The sequence below is a fragment of the Hippoglossus hippoglossus genome, chromosome 13, assembly GCF_009819705.1.
Source record: "Hippoglossus hippoglossus isolate fHipHip1 chromosome 13, fHipHip1.pri, whole genome shotgun sequence".
Taxonomy (NCBI): domain Eukaryota; kingdom Metazoa; phylum Chordata; class Actinopteri; order Pleuronectiformes; family Pleuronectidae; genus Hippoglossus; species Hippoglossus hippoglossus.
In genome coordinates, this window is record NC_047163.1 from 25,949,188 (window position 1) to 25,972,327 (window position 23,140).

The 23,140-nt window shown below is 39.5% G+C and overlaps 1 protein-coding gene and 1 non-coding gene across 2 annotated transcripts; both read right to left on the reverse strand.

Annotated features, from left to right (window-relative positions):
* Positions 1–419: 419 nt before the first annotated feature.
* On the reverse strand, positions 420–12,098 carry LOC117772778 (solute carrier family 25 member 36-A-like). Its single transcript, XM_034604228.1, has 7 exons — positions 11,622–12,098; positions 9,457–9,621; positions 8,870–8,947; positions 6,439–6,539; positions 3,998–4,064; positions 3,196–3,485; positions 420–3,105 (listed from the first exon to the last, which is right to left on the reverse strand). The coding sequence occupies exons 1-7, from the start codon at positions 11,660–11,662 to the stop codon at positions 2,912–2,914; spliced, it is 936 nt and encodes a 311-aa protein (XP_034460119.1). The 5' UTR covers positions 11,663–12,098; the 3' UTR covers positions 420–2,911.
* A 3,273-nt stretch (positions 12,099–15,371) lies between these two features.
* On the reverse strand, positions 15,372–15,444 carry trnak-uuu. Its single transcript has one exon. It is a non-coding gene; the product is annotated as a tRNA-Lys (tRNA).
* Positions 15,445–23,140: the final 7,696 nt, after the last annotated feature.

Sequence of the window (23,140 nt, forward strand, 5' to 3'; positions counted from 1 at the left end):
GGAAGTCGTTTACTACCATTTTAACTGTGCCTCTCCCTTCAGGCTCCACATTGAAATGTGACCCAAGCAGAGCTAAAAGGAAGAGTAAATATTAGACTTTGAATTGCCATCAGGCCTGATCACGTGTGCCAGTAGCCAGTTTGTGGCAGCTGACTCATTCAGATGAAAGATTCCTGTTGAAAATGTTCTCTGCATGTTAAGATCACACTGCAGATATGTTGACAACCACACCTGAAATAGTTTGAAACAAGGGAACAAGCACTACTGAGTCAGATATTTGTACTCTTGTGCGTCAAAGCAACATAAAATGTGTTACAAACAAACTACAACTTTCAATGGGTTTTTCACTGTTCGGAGAATCATGATTTTCATTTGTGAGAAAAACCGTCAGGCACACAATCATTCTTGGACACTAACCCTTACTTGCACTCTTTCCATTTTATTGACTTTTTGTTTTACAAAAACAGGTATGAGAGAATGCATAGACTGAGCCACACTCACAATCGGCTCATCAAAGACAACATGAAATAACCAAAGGAAAGGCAACAAAAGGCAACAATTTATTTATAGAGATAAAAACAACACTGTTTGCAGTTATTCTTCTGAGTGCATTCATACTCCTATGGTCTCTTGCACAAACGACACGGCTGAATGACATGCGATTGTCACTTAAGCGTGAACGCACACACTCAAACTCACAGTCACCAGACAATGCAAAAGAGTGGTTGCAACAGAATAAGTGTAGAATGCAGGGAAGAATGCATCCGCTGACAAATAATCAACACTGATACGAGTGAAAGAGATGCATAGAAATTTACAGTTTTAAAAAGGGTCAGTTCACCCAAGTAAGGAATAAAAATAAATTATTAGAAGAAAATCCAAATTTCCCTCGGACCTCTGGAATTATTTTACTCCAGGTTTTAAAACCTGCATCAGCCTCTTCATTAACACAACAGAACTGAATGGGTTGGAGTCCAACAGCAGTGAAAAATGTTACTGTGTGAGCACCGCAAACAAAATTCTTTTGTTCTGTTTTTTTTCACTGAGCTAATGCTCAGATATCCCATGACCTGTAAAATATTAATATAAAACTATCAGCAGGGCTAAAACATAAGAGAGAAAATGTTTTGTTGTTGTCGTTATTTGGGTTAACTGACCCCTTCATCACGTTTGGTACAATCAACTCACACTATCTGTCCTGTTTTAAACCAATAGGAGTGTTGCCAGCACCGTGATACCCAAACGTCCAGTAGCTACTAGCAGCAAAGGAATCAAAGATGGACTCGCATCTTACTTCGACAATAGCGTGCGTTGACGGCGCTGTGTGCAAACATGAACCCACCTCTGGTAAGATTTGTACAATGAGGCTAATCTAATGCATCCTTCATGTGTTCTGTAAAACTGTTCACTGTTCACATTGAGGATCACACCAGTTATTTTACTGGAGGAAAGCATCTGGGGACACACACTGAGGCTGCAATCTCAAGTACAACAGGCACTAAGAGAGTGAGCATAGCTGAGCTACAGGTTACACCAGATATACCCTTACTGCTGCACACCAGCACGCTGACCCAGGAAGCAGTAAAGTATCAGAATACGTTATTAATCCAAGTTCATATACACAGAAAGATAACATTACTGGCCACCTCCTTCACATGCTGGTTTAAACTCTACAAATTTTCCAGAACAAACTCTTGGATTTGTCCTCGTCTGGAAAACTAAACTGGACAAGAAACAAAAAAGAAAAATGAGAAAGACATTGAAAAGTGCAATAAGAACAAACACTCTTGTTTGGATCCATCAACATTACAATTAGTTAAAATGTGTTAATTATATTCTTTTCTTAAATTCACAATATGGATCAGTATTTTGTTTATATTCCAGTAGTTAGAATGGTGGATTAATTTCTGGTTTAGCTTGGTGATTTTCTATCCTCTATCAAACCTTAGTGTACTCTAGTGTAGTCACTCTTCTTCCACACGTTTACATGTACAGGTTCATAGGTCAATGTCATTATGAAGACTTGTAATAAGATATCCATCATGTATGTAGTGTAACGAGCAGCAGACACGTGTAAAGTCCTGCATCATGAGGATATCACCACCAGTTTTAACCCGATATGTAAAAGGACACCTGAAATCACACAATACCAGTGTACAACTACATTTCTACATCCATTGTAACAGGTCAACCAGAGCTCCGCCTCCTCTTACAGCGACTGTTCATCATGGTACAAGTCCTTTAATCACACAAGGCACATCTCCCATTAACCTCCCTCCCCTCCGCCACCCCTTTCTCCTCAACAAGCCACAGCACTGACTTCTCCTTTTTCCTCACTAACTACTGAAACCTTTTCAACTCACTCCTGAGTCTGGGCATCTCTGTATTCTGGGCCTCTAGGAATGCAGGAAATTATTTTACCATCTGATCACCGGTGGAGAACTTGCATTTTCTATTTCCTATTTCCTAAGGATTACAATTACTGTATTTCTCTTTCATCATTCGATGCAGAATACAATGTAACTGGTGCTTTCTTCAGTACTCTGAGTCTGAGCTTGCACAAGCAACATAAATGTAAGCAAAGGGGGAAAAGGTTGGAATAAAAATAATAATAGGGAAACTGTTTACTTGCCACAGTTAAACCAAGATTTTCCCAAACTGATGCAAGTATTTTTTCAATCCTCCTCCTTGTGCCAGACCATTTGGTTATACAACAATGCTCCCGACTTATTTTTTAAGAACCACTCGCTGCATCACTGAGATGATGGTCGTCATGACGCCGTCCCCATCCTCTTCTGGTGAAGTGGTTGTGCTAACTGGTGTGCAGTTTCTCTCATTTTCTTTTCTCCATCTCCGAACAGGGGCAGGGTTACATATACTGTCTGATAAGGTGTAGGTGTGGGGGGATGGTTTAACCATTCAGGAAGTAGACCACCAACTCGTAGGTGCACATCATGATGGCAGTGTTGGGGATCTGTCGTACCAGGTGAGTGAAGAGGCCGCGGTACAGAGCACGGTAGCCCTCCTCTTTGGGCACTGTCGTTAGAGTCTGGAAGAAAGAGCGATACTTGGTGCCCTCCTCACGTAGCCTGGTCCGGATCACTTCTGCAGATGTGAAAAGAAAGATGGAAAAGGTTATATGGAACAGGAGCACCAAAGCAGCCTATGTTAGCTCATTGCTAATCTGACTCTCACCATGAGGATAAGCGATAGTTGTGGCACAGGTCTTAGAGGTGGCAGCAGCAAGCATCATTCCCACAAAGTCTGAGGCATCTTTAGATGTCTCCTCCTCGTCGTCCATGTTTTGCGGCGCCTTGGCCTCCAAGAGGCGACGTTTGATGTTTTCATAAATCACAAAGTGGATCACAGTCTCTGAGATGCCAGCATAGGATGCGGACATGCCCCTGTAGAAGCCTCGCAGGCCGTCTGTCTGATACACTCGCCGTACACACTCAAACGCACTCATCTTGCGCTCACCCCGATTCCTGAGAACAAAAGAAGACCTTTTGAAAAGTCCCACTTACAAGGATGCCATCAACAACAACTTTTATAAAATCTGTTGTCAGAAAAAAGTCATGAAAACTCATGTAAAGACAAAATGCTTGATGACACTGGTGAGCTGTCTGTGTCTTTTTGGATACTACCATTAGGAGACTGAAAAGCCACATAAAATTCAACAAATCGAGGATATAAAGCTATGGAATGTGTATGATAAGGTTAATGGTTAGCAAAAAAACATTGTGGTTGTGGTAGATGGAACACAACCTTGCTCGCATATTTTAAAAACAGGCTGATTTTGAAAATCAAGAATTTGGATTAAAGGTAATATGTGTCTCTTTAAAACCACAAAATAGACAATTAAACACATCCTGCTGGTGTACAAATAATTTGTACAAAAAGAAAGTACATAATTTTTATACCAGATCGAGTTTCATTACTGCCATTTGGAACCTGACATGTACAATATGTAACACACAAACTCAAGTGTCATATTTACCTCGCATCCAGTTGTAGGCGGGTCTTTATCAACCATATTGGATTGGTTGCTGTGATAGCTGTAAAACCTGATGAAAACAAGATTAATGGGATTAGATTCTGCTCAAAATCTTGAAATGTGTTAATCTGCCTGTACCACATAAAGAAAATCATCAAAGTAACACTCTACAGAATATACATTTGCTCTCTAAACTGCATTCATGTCATTTAACAAAATATAAAGTCACATGGGCCGCTCAGAGAGAGAATGCTAGCCCCTCTACAGATTAACCTATGTGTGCTAGTGGGGGAAAAAAAAAAATCAATGTCATCAAAATTGTATGTTTTAATCAAACAGTTAAAAACTTCTTCTCATCCAATGACCTAGATAAGGCAGAAGAGTATAGAAGTGCATAGAGAGGGATAGAACAAGCAGATATTTTGAAAAAAAAAGCACAGATCTGTGGTGAGTACTCACGCAGACCCAAGTAACTCCTCACAGATGCAGCTAGAGACCCCTGGTGGTGCGGGGGTCTCCCGCCCTTGCAAGAGGAGAGCTACGGTAGAGTTAAAGCCTAGAACAGACACAGGCTTGTGTATAGCGAAATGACTGGCATGTAACCATTTAACTTAAACCCATTCCCCCAGGATTTAACCCACTACCAAGACAGCAAAAGGGACATTAGGGAAGAGTACAGCTAAAAAACACAATAAGCAATACAATGACAATAACAAACTACTGTGGAGCTAAAAGTGATGATCAAAATCATCTTATGACCCCTAAGATTAATGATGAGACCCTTTGGAGAAGCCCGTCTTGAAGAGCTGAAACTGGAAAATGCTGCTTAAACATGAATGCATCAGTGCAGAGAGAGAGAAGAAAAACAAAACTTTAGTAATTGGGCTTATGTATCTAATGTGTCAAGTGGCTTATTTTGTATGTTAGTGTATGGATGGTATAAAAAATCTAATATTGTTATTTAATCAATATTTAGGCTAATCGGACACCTTAAATGAACACAATTTGCCATGAGCCGGAGTCATTTACAGACTAAACACAAGACTCCACAGAGGAGGTGAGAAGAGGGCCACGGTTAGTTCACAAATTTCAGTAGGACACAGAGGACTGAATGATGAACAGGTGTTTACAAAGTAGAGATTAAAACTAGAAAGTTGAAGAGCGTTTTGTGAGTTTTCTGGATGTGGATGAAACCAAGTTGTATCCACACTGCTGTGCTTTCTTCATGCATCATTGTTTATCCCTATTAAAAATCACAAAGGTTTCACTTTCTTAAAGAAACTGCTGTATTGTGATTTTTCTTTGAAGACGAAGATAACCTTCAGGAACATGGAACATCATTTTTCCACATAGATCAGTTAAAGACATGAAAGAGATGCTAGGCCAGGCTGTATAAAATAATATATCAGTCACAGCGGACAAATATTTGTGTTAATGCTTTTGTACTTTGACTTACGTACAGTAATTTCACATAAATATATTGGTTCTTTTACTTGGACACAGAACAGCAAATAGCTTGTTGTGGCCTGGAGGGTGAATTACTCAGTACACACTACACAGTATACAGAAAATCCTCAGGACAACACAGTGGTGGTCCTGTGAGTAATGGGATATTTTTTTGTGTCATATATCGAATATCTTATCTTTTTTTTTACCTGTACTATTTTTTGTCTAAATGGGATATACGTTTTGTTCTTGTATCAAATACATTTGTTTACGTAAGATTTAGCTAGCTCCATTTTACATTCATGTTTGTCCACATTCATATAATACATGTAGTGATAAAAGAATTTAATAAAAGATACTATTATATTACTGAGCTATGTTATGAAGACGCTGACCTTGACCGAGTTGTGGAAAAGTCTGTGTCATGATGAGATAAAAGAGGCACCAACATAAACCTGTCAGACTCACCTATGTATATGTACACACACACACGCGCACACGCACACGCTTGTCTAACCCACATTGTAATAGTCCCACACTCCCAGCAGGATCACATTGACACAAGAGCAGATTACCTACTCTTGACATACAAAGCATTTGAGAATAATGATGCAAAATTTAACCGTGGCCTTGAGACGTTTTAATTAAACAACCTGAAGATTGCTGTAGCAGAACACCTACTAATAAAATGATGGAAACCGGATAACTTATGGCAGGAGTGTAAGGGCTATTTCAAAAGATAAGTCCTTCGAATCAAACATAACACAAACTGGTTCTATCACTGCGTGCTCTCTACAGAGGGATCAACGTCCTTTAGGTTGCAGACAGCACCTACATGACACAAGTCTGTTCCTGCATGTACCACCTCTATTAATCTCAACCTAACAGCACTGAAACAGGTCTGTTTACTCAGCTTTTCTCACAAGTACGCTGCAAATGTTTGCTAGGTTACAATATATTGAAAAATATTACATGGTGCTGCTCAGATATATAGTTACCTGCCGTTCCAGCCGACACCATGTGTACCTGTGTGGAGTCAGGTTCCAACACACCGTTCAATTTCTCTTTGGCAGTAGAGTAAGCAGCAAAGTAGATTGCTCTGTTGTAGGTAAAAGAAAAAAAAGAAAGGTCAGTGCATGTTACACATGTTCAAGTGATATTTTGGGGTTATTTCATGTAAAGCTGATGAGTCCCAGTCCATTATTAGCTCCTGTAGGAGTGTAGCTTATTAATTACACTTCATTAACTAATAAAACTGTCAGGTTAAGCTTTATGATCAGTCACAGCACACAACCCTAATAAGACAAAAAGGCTATTCAGCATAAAGGCACATCAAAGTCACAAAATAAGCTGCCTCTACCTTTCCCCTACTAGCTTTAATATAACTGTTTAATGTCATAATCTTGTTAATTCAAGCTAAATGTGTTTTAAGGGTGTTAATGGTGTTGATCTTTAAATCTACGTCACAGTTCAGAGAGGCCTTGTTGACTTCACTTGCACTGATCTGCACCAGCATTCACGTAGCAAGAAAACACTCTACGAATGCCTAGCGCTGGCACCTGCTTGCTCCAGCATTTAGCGTAGCCCGCTGCCATTAGCCACCACTTTGTTCCAAACACTGACACCAAGGATAATTGAAGATCATGAATGTTATAACTTATTACCTAACTGCAGTCAGCTCAGAGTATTTCCCAGACAAAAAGTTGATGCTGTTGCCATGTTTCCCAAGAAGCACATCACCAGCACACAAACTGATGAGAAAGTGATGAAGATGAATGGGACATAAATGGCCAGGGACCCCTAATGCTTCTTTGTCACTAAGCGACCTCAAAGATACCTTTGGCGGTGGTTACATAACACCAATGTTCCTCCCCGTAAAACAACCAATGAGTCCATAAAGGTTTATTTATCGCCCACATGTGAAAATGTGACATTACGTCCTTTTTCAGGGGATAAGTGTTGGTAAATGTCAGTGTTTCCCCTACCATTATATTAGGGGGGCGCCCCGCCCCCCCTGGAAGGTCAAGTTAATTTATTTATTTTTTTTAATATAGCGCCAGATCTCAACATAAGTCATTTAAGGTTACCTTTCCTATAAAACAGGTCTATAGCTTGCTCTTTTATTAAACAAACTAAATGGCCTTATGTTATTTATCTTATTTACACGACGGCATGTCATTTCTGTCTCTACATGGTCGCGCGTTTAGATTTCTCCTCTGCTCTCTGTATCGCGCACGGTGGAGTTCCATCCCGATGCGCACACACGCGCGCAGACACACGCGCGCAGACACACAGGCGCAGACGCGCACGCACGCACGCAAACACGCACGCACACACGCACGCACGCACACACGCGCGGACAGAGAGCATCCATCGGAAAACATGTCGCATCAACCACCTGAAAAGCAGATAAAGAGGCTCTGGAAATGTTCTTCCAGAAGCCCAGAAAAATACACTGCAGTGACAAAAGCTGCACACTTCGTGGATAATTCCGTTCATGTTTAGTTCAATGTACAGTTCAAAAATTGTTCAGATGTTATATTGACTGCTGTCATTAAAAGAAACACATGAACATCATGATTCCTTTAAGTTTTTGTGTCCGTGTCCGCCCCCCCAAAGCTGTAAACCTAGGGGAAACACTGAATGTAATTAAACAGAAACGTCAAGAGACCATGACTTAAACCAAGGAGGGACAGGGTAAAAGGTTCTCATGACAGCCAACAATTTTTCTTCGGCGATAAAAAGAAAACAAAGTGAATGCCCTGTCCCAATTCCTCTCCCTTTGCCCTACCCCTAGATATGAATTGCCCCTTGCTGAGTAGTGCCCCCCTTCAAACAGAGCCACAAGGAGTAGGGATAGAAAATCTTCCCCTAGTTATTGGGGAAGCTATGTCATCACTATGTCATCAGCAGCCAACCAACGTTATCACAGTGACAAACCATATCAACCAACGTCATTACATTAACCGTTATCAGCCCACAGTATAATAGTGACACATCTGCCCCTTACTGAAAACATTATAACTTGAGAGGGGAGTTCAGCGTAAAACATAGCAGCAGTGATTAATTTAATATATATTAGTGTTGAGGTAGTCAGTCATATTTTGGTGTACGTAATGGAGGCTGAGGTATCAGTCATTACATGAAATGCTAGCAATAAATCTTAAGCATCAAAATAATATTAAAAATATTTGTTATAATTTAGGCAAAACACTAGAAAGCCAACAACTTACAGCTATATTCATTATTGATTATTTTTTTAATAGTTTTCATCTAGTTCAACCATTATTTTGACAATTTAATTATTTGAAGTAGTCAAAGAAATCCAATGACTGTCAATTAAGGACAACACTAACAGTCTTTTTAAAGTCATACTCAAAAGTGGTGCACATTGTTAAGAATATGATGAAGATGAAGTTGACAGCTTACCTGGAAGGTGCAACGCCCACCAAGTTTGGCCCCAAGCCCCTGAAGAGTGAGCGAGGTCCTTCTTTCTCCAGTATCAATCTGACCAAAACACACAGACAAAAATCCAAATAACAAATCGAGGAAAACTCTGCCTGTCCTGCGATTTTTCTTGGGAACCACTCATCTGCTCGAATTCAAACATACCAGGTGTGTGGCTGAGGGCCCAGTGGCATCACATTTTGAATGTGCATAAAACAGTTATTAGAACATCATGATTCTACCCATAAAATAAAGCATGCTTTACTGGTGTTAGCCCCATTTTGTCTAATTAAAGGAATTATTAAAACGTTTTCCTCAGCAGTTTTTCATCACAAAATGTTATTAGAATGTTATGTATAACTTGGCATTAAATCTAGTGAACACATTTATTTGACCAACATGATTACTCCTTCCCATTTTTATGACTGTCTGGCCTTTTCCTCTCCTTCCTCCCTCAGCAGGAACATAAGCCTACATTCAATGCTCTAAACTTGGGTAAAAATATGTAACTTGTATTAATGTTGTGGCGGGTCGATGTTCGTCTGCAGAGATAAATGTTGAGTACCCACTTGAGACAGTGCAGGGGCCCTGGAGGGGTCATGCGGGCCACACTGGCCCCATTGACTGTACTGAGCTGAACCTCAGACACGTAGAGGGTGATGGAGGATGACTGCAGACGTGTCTTCACTACTTCTAGTGGACAAGTTAATATGGCTCCTACCGTGCCCCCACATCTGACAGAAACACAGGGATGGAGAAGGTGGAGGTGAGACAGTGAACATTCTCCAACAGACTGATACCAAGCGTGCTTCGATGGCAGAAACACTCCGATTCATCACAGTGTTGTTTTCATGCATAAATACATAAGCCAATGGTGTGATTAGTGGAATTCTGAATCTCCCAGGCATGTAGACAGGAAAAAACACAGTGTGGGAACACAGTGAGCCAGTCAGGAATGCTTTGTGTTTCTTGGGGAAGACAGCAACCTTCTGTGCCACCACACCACATTCCCGAATCACAGATGTATATATTTTCATACAAGGAATATTCAAATAGGGCTAAAACAACAACTTAAAATGGTTACTGTCTTTTGATCAAGCAAAGTGTTCAAATTGGTTTCTCGTCTTGTTTCCCACATTTATAAAAACCTGCCCTTTGACAACTTGTGAATAGTAAAATAAATCATTTACATGTTTTAACACTTACAGACGTGCAAAACTGTGAGCCAAGATCTTTAGACATGCATTACTTGACAGCCTGCAGAAACACAGCTACACCCAGGGTGTCACTTTATGACCAACCCAGGTATTTCAGGTCACCTGTGACTTGAAATATGAAACTGAATGTAATGTGACTGAATTCGGCAGGGCAAGGCCCCATGAGAGGATATCAAGAGCAAGAACGACAATGGTTATCTTTAGTTAGGGTTAAATTTCAGACAGTACTGGAGTGGAGGTAGCATATGCTCTATACTTTTGCAGAAATTAGCTTATCGTCCTGGATAGTGGGCTTTACTATGCACAAATATTAATATCTTGAATAAGTACATATGCATATCATGTTTATAATAGGACCAAAACTTCCCGCAACAACGAATGCTTTTTCTGACTGCAGTTGTCTGGGACCCCATCACTGCACCGTAAAAATGTCCTCAGCTGCCACTGTGATATTTGAATTTTCCATGGCCAATACCGGTCATGCTGTACATTCAAATACTAATATCTATTTTAATATTCATGCTTATGCATAAACATACTGCAAATTGCTTGTATGTGTAAAGATGCATGGCAATAAACCCAGATTCTGATTAAGGCTAATAAAACTATAAGTGTACTTTATTTTGCTGTAATTTGGTCAGTGTAGCTGCACAATAACATATTGAAGGCTCCAGGCTGACAGCATGAGTCACTGCTTTTGTTAATGTTAAAGAGCTGATTTATCCTGACAGGAAACAAATGCGCTAAAATCAATGTCTCAATTCATTTCTTGGATAATCTGCCTGAGGCAAGATGGAGTAATGCTACAAAATATATTTTAATATTGATCTAATGCAACGTCAGTATGTTGTTCTACTCACTTTCACAGGTAGTGTGTCTATGAAGAATCACAACAGTCCCAGGTTAAATCAGACTGGGCCACAAGTCGTGCCATTATCATACTGGGCAGACGAGCAGGAGAGATAAGAGCAGACTGCGTTCCACTGTGTCCCCACTGTTTAGATGTTGCATCAGGCACACGCGTTGTGTCTGTGGGTTTTAAACCCTGTTCTCTGAGTGACCTTTGGTGGCAGCTTGCTCACGTTTGTTTGGATGCACTCGTGACACGTAGAGTAGGTTAGACTCACTTTATTTAACAGCGGCGTCCTTTCAAGCGGATCCTCAGCTTCTGCGTTTTAAGTAACATTGAGTAAGCTACTACGAAAACTAAGGACGAGAACAGATCACCCACGCATGAAGAGATTATCATTCATACATTGAAATGTCATTGCAGCGTATGACATTGAGCTCAACTCCCGGTGCACATGCGTGAGTCCGACAGGCTAGCTGACACCTGACACACCGATGCTAACAAGGGTCTCCATGCTAACACATTGTTCCACTAACCGTCGTCAACATAGCAACACAAGCACCCCAGTGTTGCGTGGAACTACACCGGCTAATAACTACAGTTAGCCCCGAGTGTGTGGAGCTAGCTAGCGACGTCTGCTCAATATGACACGGGAACATGTACTCACCCTCCAGCAAACAGATGAACTAAAGTGTCTCGTTGACTCATTGTGGATCATATTCGAGAACAGTCCACGGGACACCACACAGGGGACGACGGGGGCGGCCGTGGGAAAACAGTGTGGGGGGGGGGGGGGAGTGCCGACCCCCAACCTAGCAAGCGAATGATACTCAGCTGTGCTGTGGTGGAGGTCAGCTGCATGGGAAGAAACGACGCTATGTAACTGCTAACTGAGCTAGCTTGCGTTAGCTGCCCGAGCTAACGGGTTTCCGCTGGTAAAGGTCGATGTGAGAGCGACAGGGCTGCGGCGTTTCCCCTCTTGTGAACCGGGAAAGGGCTTCACCACAGCGTGCGGGTCCTCGGTGTGGGTGAATAAGTCCAGCGGTGCAGGAATGACAGCGACCGCAGAAGACACGGCTCGGCCTCGCTCACGTTGACGCACCTTGAATCACTGACGGTGTCTGTGCGCCAGGTCCCAGTGTTTATCCTCGAATGGGAAGCCGCAAAACACAGGCGCTGATTGGCTGAGGCGCCCTGTGGACCCGCCCTGCCACTACTCGTTCACGTGATAGCGCTTTTATTTTGAAGGGCAGAGCATGTCTCTCAGGAGATGGCGGGAGGGAGGACAGTTAGTTTCCCTTAAAGCTGGAACATCAGACTGTAAGGGGGTTAGGAGACAAATGAAGATGGAGATAGGACATTTGGAGTAATTGAGTGAAAATGAAATAAAGAAGAGAATTGAAACTGATCCTGCAGAAGTTAGAGGATGCAGTTTTTATTGTATTATTTTGAGTAGTATGACCAAAATGTCTCCGTTAACCCAAAATGTTACCTAGTATTATGAATCTTTCAAATATCACTTAATATTTGATGCAGCGGGGACAGTGTCTCATTGAGAATGCCAAAGAGCACATTTTGTTTTTAATGCTTACATAGAGATGTGATCATTTTAAGATTACAACTACCATGAGATGTTAGCAGGTGTTAGTGGCCACGAGCGGATTTTAGTACACCTTAGTGTTTTGGCCTTGTAATCAACGATACAGGCCGGGCTTGAGGGTACGCTGAGGCTAAAGGTAAATCTGACTGGCGACCGGCTTGTATGGCAGCACCATGAAAGCCATGTGGCCCACTCAGTAGATCAGATATCATTACCTCTATGCTTTTTTAAACTAAATAGTGTCCCATTTTAGAACATAGGACAACATGGAGAATATCCCTTGTATGTTCTACCACACTAATTAATGCCCACCACCATTAATGAAATATGAATAAATCTTATTTATATAGCAATGTATAACATATATAACAATAACTAGTTACACCTACACACAAATTTTATGTTTGACTAGACTGTTCTTTTCTCATTGAATAAATGTAATCATTTTATAGCAATATTTATATACAAAATTTATAATAAAACATATTGACAAGTCTGCAACAATTAAATTGTTTACTAGAACTGTTTTGCAATAGTTTTCCATTCCTTTACATACTCCGTTTGTAAAAAGCTAAAATTAGCTTCACTACATTTTTAACTGATATTTTGGTAGAAAATAGTTAAAATACTGATGTAGAAATATAGCGCAAATTTATTACAAAGTATACTGTTATCCTTAATTATGTCTCACACTTATACAGACAGACACTGTATAAACTAACCAAACAAAATCAATCCTTGGTGGAGGTAGTAAATAAATGAAATACAAAGAATGAAAGAAATGCTCCTGTACAAAACACATGAAAAAACTAAACTCAACAAACTTAACAAGATAAAACATACTGTCTATACTGATAAATGAAACACTTACAAAAATTAAAGCAACAAACTATTACAACAAGGATAAAATATAACAAACATATATAACAAACACTTCTTTTAAAACTATTTACACCATTTATACTCATGTCAAAGAATGACATCAATATATTTTTTTCTTCCCTCTTCCTCCGCATCTCCTCGAACCACTGGTCAAGTGGCAGATGGGCATTTAAAGGACAGTATATACTGTATGTCCATAATATTGACTTTGGCCATTTTCTTGATTTCGGGGGTGGTGACATTGACTCCATTTACTTTTGTCAGTTGTCCGATTGTACGGTCTATGGGCATAATAATACTGGCCTGCAGATTATTGAGTGTTTGGCCAGTGTCAGTCCCAAGCAAGTACTCTGCCAGGCGGTCCATGCGGTCCATCCACATCACTCATCCACAGGCTGGTAAATATAAGAGTACACCAAAATGAAAGAAAAAACCCCACAATATCACAGTCAGAAAAGTAACATATCTGTCACAGTGTAAAAAAGACTCACCTGTTGTTGCCCGGGTGCTGCTGGGGTGGTGGCCTGTGATCCAGATGTAGCTGTGGCGGCAGGAGCAAGGACAGTGATCATGAGGGTGTTGGGGAGGGGAAGGATGGAGTGGAGAGGCCAGCACTTGCAGCAGGAGAAACAGTAGCTGGAAGGCTGGTGGTACTTGGGAGGACAAGTTGAGAGCTAGCAGGAGGGGCTGATGGGCCGGGGGGCATATCTGTGCGCTCATGCACAATCTAGAAGTAAAATGGCATTTAATTGGGTTCAGAGTTTATTTGTTTGTATTACGCTTTTATTTTAGATTTGTATTCAATGCCTGGTATTTGTGTCTATTTCTTGCCCTGCTAGTTTACTATCAGTATAATTATATTACATTAAAAATGTATATTCAAATTAACATCAAATTATTGTAAAGCCAGTATTAGTACTATGTACTATAGTAAAACCACATAAATATTATATATTATATAATAGTATAACCGCATAAATGTGAGCTATTTTAACATGCTAATTTAAAAACATCAGCATTGATATAGCATTTGTAAATCAGCAAATTTTAACACAGTTCAGCTCAGTGTATAATATAGTAATTTGCCATAACTGCTTGTATTACACTTTGGTTACATACAACTTTACACAACTGTATACTTGATAAACATGCACAAATGAAGCCTTGTGTCCCAACAGGTGCAACACCTGAACACAACACGGATCTCATATTATGTGGCACAATATAGTGCATAAGAATAGGCTCTAACATTAAAATGATGTTATACTGTGCTGGAAGTTGAATGAGGTTCTACAGTAACGTTATGATTATTAAAAAAAAATTCAATAGGAAAAAACATATTCACACTATGTAAAATTGGAGCTCATAAAGATTCAAATGATTAAGTATACTTAACTTTGTAAGGTAACGTGCGTTGATTTATACAAAGACGAGCGGTATAGAGAAAGTAAAATAACACGGCAACGTAACAAATGGCGACTGTAACGATTAATGGATAAAACGGTGGTTTAAATAACTCTTAAAAAAACGGGTGTTAACCAGTCGTTTTTCGGCGCAATAAATGACCCCCCCAACTAGCAGCCTGACAAACAAGATGACAGTGGAGACATCTTACCTGGAATAAAACCATCGACTGTAACGGAGAACAAATCCGACAGTGACGAAGATCAACAGGTAATTTCGCGCAATGCGCTGATTGTTAAAGACGGGCCATGGTGATTGGCTCTCAGTGACGGTGTCGTCACGTCAAAGATGGAGAAGGGACTTACTGATTGGTTGGTCAAAAAAGACAAAGCTGAGACGTGATTTGCCAACTCAACCAAAGATGGACATATAGCTTACTGATTGGCTGTGAAGAAAAGCTCACTATTGTCATTGAGAAAATCTGACAGATAAACAAAGACTTTATGATATTAAAATATAAAAAAATACTACCGCCCGAACAGGGACTTGAACCCTGGACCCTCAGATTAAAAGTCTGATGCTCTACCGACTGAGCTATCCGGGCTCTGAAAACTTGTACTAGTATAAAACAAATTTGAAATATGACAATAATATATGTATCTAGTCATGTTATAACGTGTATCGCTTGTGATTCTTAAAGACAATGTATGAATGTTAAGTCACTAGCTGCTACTTCATCATAGACCATAGTGGAAGAGGGAGCAGCTGTATCACTCATAACGTGGCTGCTGATTTGAATAAGGACACAATCCTCATCAAATGACTTTTACTTCACAATGTGCCTAAACATGGCGCTGCTGTTATCCAGTAGGACAAACACGTTTGTTTTATGCCTCATGGCCCATCTGCTGTTTTATTGTCGAATAAAGTAAAAAATTATTAAATATTTTTGCTCTAACCTCTCTATTGGAACTCAGTGTGTAACTCCACTGGAGGAGTCATACAGGTTTTAAAGAAAGGGCTAATTGTTACTTTGGGGCTGTAAATAGCCCTAAAGCATATTTACACAAACTGGGTGAAATGGTACCAACAGAGGGATTTGACCTTAATTCATATTGGTACATGTAACACCAACAGTTCACACAGAGGTTCTCTGTGCATTTCCTAAAGGCAACTGAATGTGTGTGTCAGAGAAGAAGAGAGAGAGCGGTTGATTTTATAACCACAGATTACAATTTAACCAGCACAGATCATGTGCCTTAGTTTACCATGTAATCATGTGACTGTCTGACTGTGCAGCAAAAAGACTCTACTCTTTGTAGAAGAGTAAAATACTTTAAGTAAACTGTCATAATTTCTACTTTTTTAAGATTAAGTGAGATCTAAATGAAAATATATTTACCGTTTAGGTTTAAATGTAATATTTAGTTTTGACGTTATCTTAAATATATTTTTACGAGAGAAGTAAATATGACAAAGATCACTATCATTACTGTAAATCTGGCAAAAAAAATGCACCACTTTTGAGAAAATATTTTGGAGCTAAATATGGTGAAATGTAGCTGTTTTCTTCAGCATGCGCAGCTTTACTATTTGCGCCTTATATCAGATTCTTTCTCCCTCTGAACCTCTGCACTCTGTGTGCACTTAACTTCACCTGCACAAACATTGATGTCCAATCTCAATGCTTCTTCTAGTGGTAGAAGGAATAGGATTAATCCATACATGATTATGTCACAACTGCTTTCATCGATGGAAGGTGCTGCTTAAATATTTCCCCAATACTCCCTGTACTGTTTGTTTTCATTTCCAATGTACTATTGTAATATACTCATGATTTCAATAAAGTTTGTCACAAAAAAGTTGTAGTAATATAAATGTGCAAGCATAAGTAGCAAGCACGCCCACTGTCAAGCATTACAGCAACACATAGCTGTGACTGCACAGTGAAGATAAGCCAGGTACGGACTTTTGATCACTTGAAAAAGTAAATTGTGAGATAAAGGGTATCATGAACTCTGAGTACATGTGCTGTGTGTGTTTGTAAAGGAAGAGTATTTTTGGTCTGTTTGCTTTTGGTGTAGAGGCAGAGGCCAACATCTCGGTGTCAGGTCCGTCTGGAAATAGTTAAATAAAAAGTTAGTTTGACCTTTGAGAGCAAACATTTGTTCAGGGGCTCTGGGTTCACTAAAATTTAGTCAAAGTTGGCCTTTGGCCAGTCAGCAATCTCATACATTGACTTATCCGGCAATGTTGGTTACTTTTTTAAGAATGGAAATTCTAAACATCATCACCAACAAACATTTGCAACAAATAGGTCACTACTGAAAGAACAAATAATAATATATTCCCTTTGCAAATATAGACTAGTATTAATGACAAAACAAAACAAACAAAACACTCTTGTTATTTTGCTACTACAGCAACAGAGGTTACCAGTTAATTATGGCGGTTCATGTTTGCTAATGTTAGCTAACTTTATCTGACTACTCCTGTGTTATGAAGTCCTCAGCTGTCAATCATGACATTTCACCCTGTTTTTATAGAATCAAAAAACAAATTAAAACCAAACTTACCAGAAAAATTTACACTTAAATGTGTGTCTTTACTCACAACTATAGCTAACACACGGCTGACAAATTATGACTTTTCTGAGTAAGGAATTATTCAGGGATGTTGGACAAATACGTCACCCTCCTGGCCCTTTTCTGGCCCCTGAGTCCCGAGCTCTGCCTCTGATTTGGGGAATCCCTCACTGTGACAAAATACCTGGCAAGTTTCCTGTTTGTCCCCTTATTATGAGATTCATTTATATACCCTGTATCCAGGAAACACCTTCTATCAGTTTAAGCATGGATGCATACAGTATGTATGTGAAAACACCCACAAGATCACATTTATGGAAAAATATACATTTCAATAGACATAATATGTGATTTATTTTTTTGGTATTGTTAAAAATGGTGAAGAATGACTACTCCATTACTCATTTGAAACTAGGTCAACACAACATCATGATCAATGATTGTTGGGCTACCAAACTTTTTACTTTGTTGATAAACAAACACTGACGGATTCCAAGTATTTCCAAGTAGGCCCATGCCTGTAAAAGTCATTATTCAGCATTCTTTAATCTTGGAAATGTGTTCTGGGAGAATACAAATTGCTGCTTCTTGAGATACACCAGTTAGTAAAATCCATCAGGAAAATACCAGTTAAACTTGAACTATTTCCCGGACATTGGGTTTATGTCTGTAACACAGTTGACAATGGAGCTGACAGGCACCCAGGCTTATCCCACGTGCACCCTGGCATCGGGACAGCTCCCACTCAGGACAAGCTTTCATTCTCTGCTCACATTGAACTTTGACCTCCTTTAGCTCCAATATGATGTCTCTGTGGTCATTTTCAATATTGGTAAATAGTGCACTAAAGAAATAACAAAAATCCAAGTAAAATAGATTGCAGAGCATACCACTTGTACCTCAAAGCTGATGTAATCTTTTTTTTTGGTATTATGGGTAAAAAATGGTGTACAATTGTCTTTTTCCCCCGCATCAATAAAATAAATCAATTACAGCAGCTTATAACTTCTTTATTTGTATGACTACTAATAGCAGTTTAAAAAACTTCATCTACACAGTCAATAGTATATTATCTCTGTTTAAACTAAGCAGAATAATGTAACACAGCATATATTGTAAATGTAGAATTTGAAATGTTGTTACTTTCGACCAAAGCTAGTCCATATTCACTACTTAAGTTTATGAAATAAATATCTTCAGAAGCTAAAACAATAATTTTTTGCAAATGCACCTTTTTATTACCCACTTATCTGTTCACAGGAAGCTAACATAGTGTACAATGTTCATTGACAGATAGGTTAATAAAAAAAAGTGAGAAATCAGACACATCTTAATAAAGAACCCTCGCTGAGATGATAAAGGTTAGTGGGCATACAGTGCTTTTATCTAGATGCAAACATCACTATGCTAACACACTCACAAAGGCTAATGAGGCATGCTAATGTGCTGAGGTTTAGTAAGTACAATGTTTCCCATGTCCACCACTCTACTTTAGCAGGTTAGCAAGCTTACATTCGATTTTCAACACACGGCACAGAAGAGGTTGATGGAAATGTTTAATGAATTAGTTTATCAGGTAATGGTCATAAACCAAAGACTACAGGGGGTGGTGTTAAAAAGTTAAAGATCTTTATCAACTTTATTGCAATATTGAGAAGTAATGAGAGAAAAATAGTAAAAGTACAGATCGTCAGTGTCTTTATCAATACAAACTGTTATTAAAAGACGGTGAAAGACAAGATGAGTGCAAATGTTTTGTTACATAATCATCACTGTTTGCATGAGAGATAACGTTCATCATTATTTGAGATCAGAATCAGGGCAGCTACCAGACATGCACTCACAGCAGACTGCAACTCAGTATCTCATGATGTTCACATACACACAACTGGCTGCCAAGTGTAATTTGAATTCCCTGAAAATTATATCAACAAAGCTTTAGAATTAGGTTGAATTTACTTACACAGATGGCTTCATACAGGACAAACTTTGGTTTTATACACAGACATATTACAAGAACATTTTTAATTGTCAGTTTCAGGTTTTTTAACATGGCAACATAAACACACACGCTCAGGCACACACGTTCCATCCCAAATCACCCACATCCTCCCTGTCATCCCTGTCCCATGACTATGTGAGAGGTCACTTTAAGTGGTTGCACATTCAGCAGCTTGGCTCATATGACTGCCATACCTTCGGATATTACTGCAGCAGAGGAGTGAGGAAGCCACAGACAATGATCCACTGAAGGCCCAGCTTCATCTGGGAGGCCTAGATTCAATTATCAACAATGCCAGACTTGGTCAAGTTTGGTCCAGGAACCTACCGCTGATGCAGACGCAGCAGGAGACTGTGTCGAAGTCTTTGCAAATATATGATAATCATATGATAATCTGAGTGACATCTCACCTGTATTGAAAAAAACATGAAGCTTAAAAGCATGTAAGTCACTGAGCTGCAATAATTAACTGGTGTTTCTGAAGGCTGGTGAAGTACACTGTTCTTGTTAGTTTTAGTCAACGTATTCATTGACCATATGCAGAGATGTTGAAAAAAATGGCATGGAGGCAATACAATATACTCTTTTGACAAATAACCTAATTTGCTTTCATGCAGAGAGCTTGATAAAAAAGGACAATACTTATGTCTGTACCATAGACCGTACATAAAGATGGATGATGGGTCTCTACTTACTCTAGCTATCTACATGTATCTATCGAATGGGGGACGGAGCCACTATAGCAAGGTACCACTGATAAACGCACTTGACCAATCGTGAGTCAGTCTCAGCTGTCAATAATGCCTGTATTTATAGCATCAAATATTGAGTTAAAACCAAACTTACTGAAACATAAACAGTATTACATAAATCGGTGTGATATAAACTTTCTAAAATTACAGAAATAATCTTTGAGTATAATTTTGTTGACGTGTTCTTTGACTTTTTAGTTTGGGTCATGTCCCATATACTAACCTGGTTAGGGTTACTGCAGCCAGCCACAAGGTGGTGATGTTTTGCTTCACTTTTGGGGAGCAATCATGTAGTCCATCTATCAATGGCCAGTACGGTAATAAAAAAAAGCAACAGTCACTAAGCTTAGCTCAGCAGAAAGAACTGGGAAACAGGCAAAGTTGTTCATTTGTCCAACATAAAAAATGTCATCTACTGACATCTCTAAACTCACAACTTTTCAGTGAAAAAGCTCTGACAACGATGTCAACTAGCTGGGGAACATAATGTAGTGTTTAGAAGTGAGCTAGAGAGACAGATATTTCCCTCCTGCATGTGAAGAGACCAAAAACGGAGTTAAAATGGTGACTGCATTCATCAAGTGGTCCGAAGCATGACTAGGTGATGGAAGGTCTATGTCAGCGGTTTAATAAAGGCTACATCTAAGACGGAGGAGACAAATGAAACACTCATGCAGACAGTTTATCTGCATGGCCCATCAGGTGGTATCTGGGCTGGTGGCCCAACACACCTCTGCTACTCTGCATCAATAACATTCAGTCGACAAATTGTGCTAATGAGAAGCTTTTTGTAAACCATGAACACATTCTGTAAATCCATGGAACTTCACAAGTGCTGAACTAAGCTGCTTTTCAGAAGATGAGAAATTGAGGTTTTCAGTTATAATATATTGTGAAAGAATATATATAATCATGTATTCCTTTTATGTAATTTCTTTTAAACACATCCAGCATTGAATCGACTAATGTGTGAAAATGTTAACATGAAGAATTGATGTTTGTATCCACATCGAGCTGCAAATGAACCAGGTGAGCTGATAAAGAATGCATCGTGTCATGCTGTTATGTTCTCTTGGTAACCGAGCACCAATGTGAGCTTGTTTTTCTCCCGGCATTTAAGTCCTGTCTTAGTGTCTTGCTCTGGCAGAGGCTGAATGTGAGTAAACTCAATGATTAGTGGCAACCACACAGCAGCAGTAAAGGATGCAGGCAGTAGTCATCTAGCTGTTAATTTTGCATCTGGCATCTTGTTTTAAAAGCTAAAGGACAGAAAAAGGACAGAAAATCATCAGAGACAATCAATGAAATGTCGATACATAGTAGATACATAGTAAGGAGGCACAGTATAAAAATACATAACGCCATATGAACAGGAAGTGCAGTGCAGAAACACCACAGCTGCAGAGATGTTACACAAATAGAAATAGCTTGCAGATGCCATTTACACTACAGGTGAGTGTTACAAAGGCTGGTGTCAGCGAATGCAGAACCAAACCTTGAGATTCATTTTGATCTAAAAGTGATGCTGCCCACATTTTCTCTCACTGTTTAATGTACTGCTACTGTAGCAATTATTCATATTGAAATAAGAGACGGGCAGAAATTCCCACAGAGACTTTAGTCAGAGTAAATCGTTGCCTCAGGAATATGTCGATTCCCCCTCTACAGTTCCTTCATCTTTCATGACTTTAATTTAGGTCAGCAGCAGTTTAGGAGAAGGAAATAATATTTCTTATTTCAGAATCCTTTCCAAAACAGCCATCACTTTTCATCTCTTATAGGAGGTAGACGGAAGTGATGTATAATTTTAAAAAACAGTTTATTTACCCCCTTTACTTTACGTAATCAATATTTGTAATACACTGTCTTATAAATCTTTATTTGTTCTTTGTGTAATATTCCAAGCCTGCACCATGTCTCTGGATTCCTGTGAAGCATTCGGCTCTAAGCCCGTAATGTCACGACGAGCTCTCTGTACCCTTTCTGCTCCCTCATGTGTGTAATGATTTCCCTCATGAAGTCGTTCCCACGTCCCTTATTCAGTTTGTCTGTCAGCAGTGAAATGCAGGTTTAATACACTTACATTTTCACAATCAACCAGCAGCGAACCATCTCCCCCCCAATCCTGTACAAGGTCATACCAGTGATGCAGATGTAACATAAGTGGAGGAGATTATACATAATATAGTGTCAACAGGCTGCAAGCTGCTGATTAAATTTTGTAACACGCTACAAGGCTACGTCACAGTCCCCCTGTGGCCTGTGTTCAGACTGTGATGAAAGCTACTGTGTGGGTGGTTTGAAAACATCAAGAGGCTTAAAGCGACGGTGGCCGAGAGAGCCCCACGCAGTGCAAGTTTGTTCACTGCATTGTTGTTATTAACAATCAAAAGTATTTGAATACACAACATTTGTTCCACAGCTGAAGCCTTGAAGGCCACATGTGCATCTGTCTATAGTCCAGTAGGTGGCGCAGTGAGGTCGGGATTTGGCAGAGCTGATCAGCCAGCTACAGACGCTTTCCCACAACTGTCAAGTTTGAAAGAAAAAGCAAAAGCAAAACACTATACCCGAATATAAAATATATCTTGCTTTCAAAATAAAAGCATATTTTTGACTGGTTTTTCAATGAAAACCTGATTTAGCCTGAATCAAGTGGCGGTTGTTAGTTTTTCCTTAATCAGGGGCCACAATTTACACAGAGAGTACAATTATATGTCCAACATCCATGCACAATTCCTGATTCAGTAAGGTGCACGTTGAAGTCATTCCATGTTTATTGTTAGCTCCATAGCTTTGATTCAAAGCCACACATCATTGAATATATATGGAAATTTCTTCCTTGTTAAAGCACATTGTGTACTTCAAAGAAGCTTACAAAATAAAATTCTTAACAAATTGTCAAATTTTTTTGTTATTGCTAGTATTGGTGGTTAGTGACTTCAGGATTCAATCAGATGT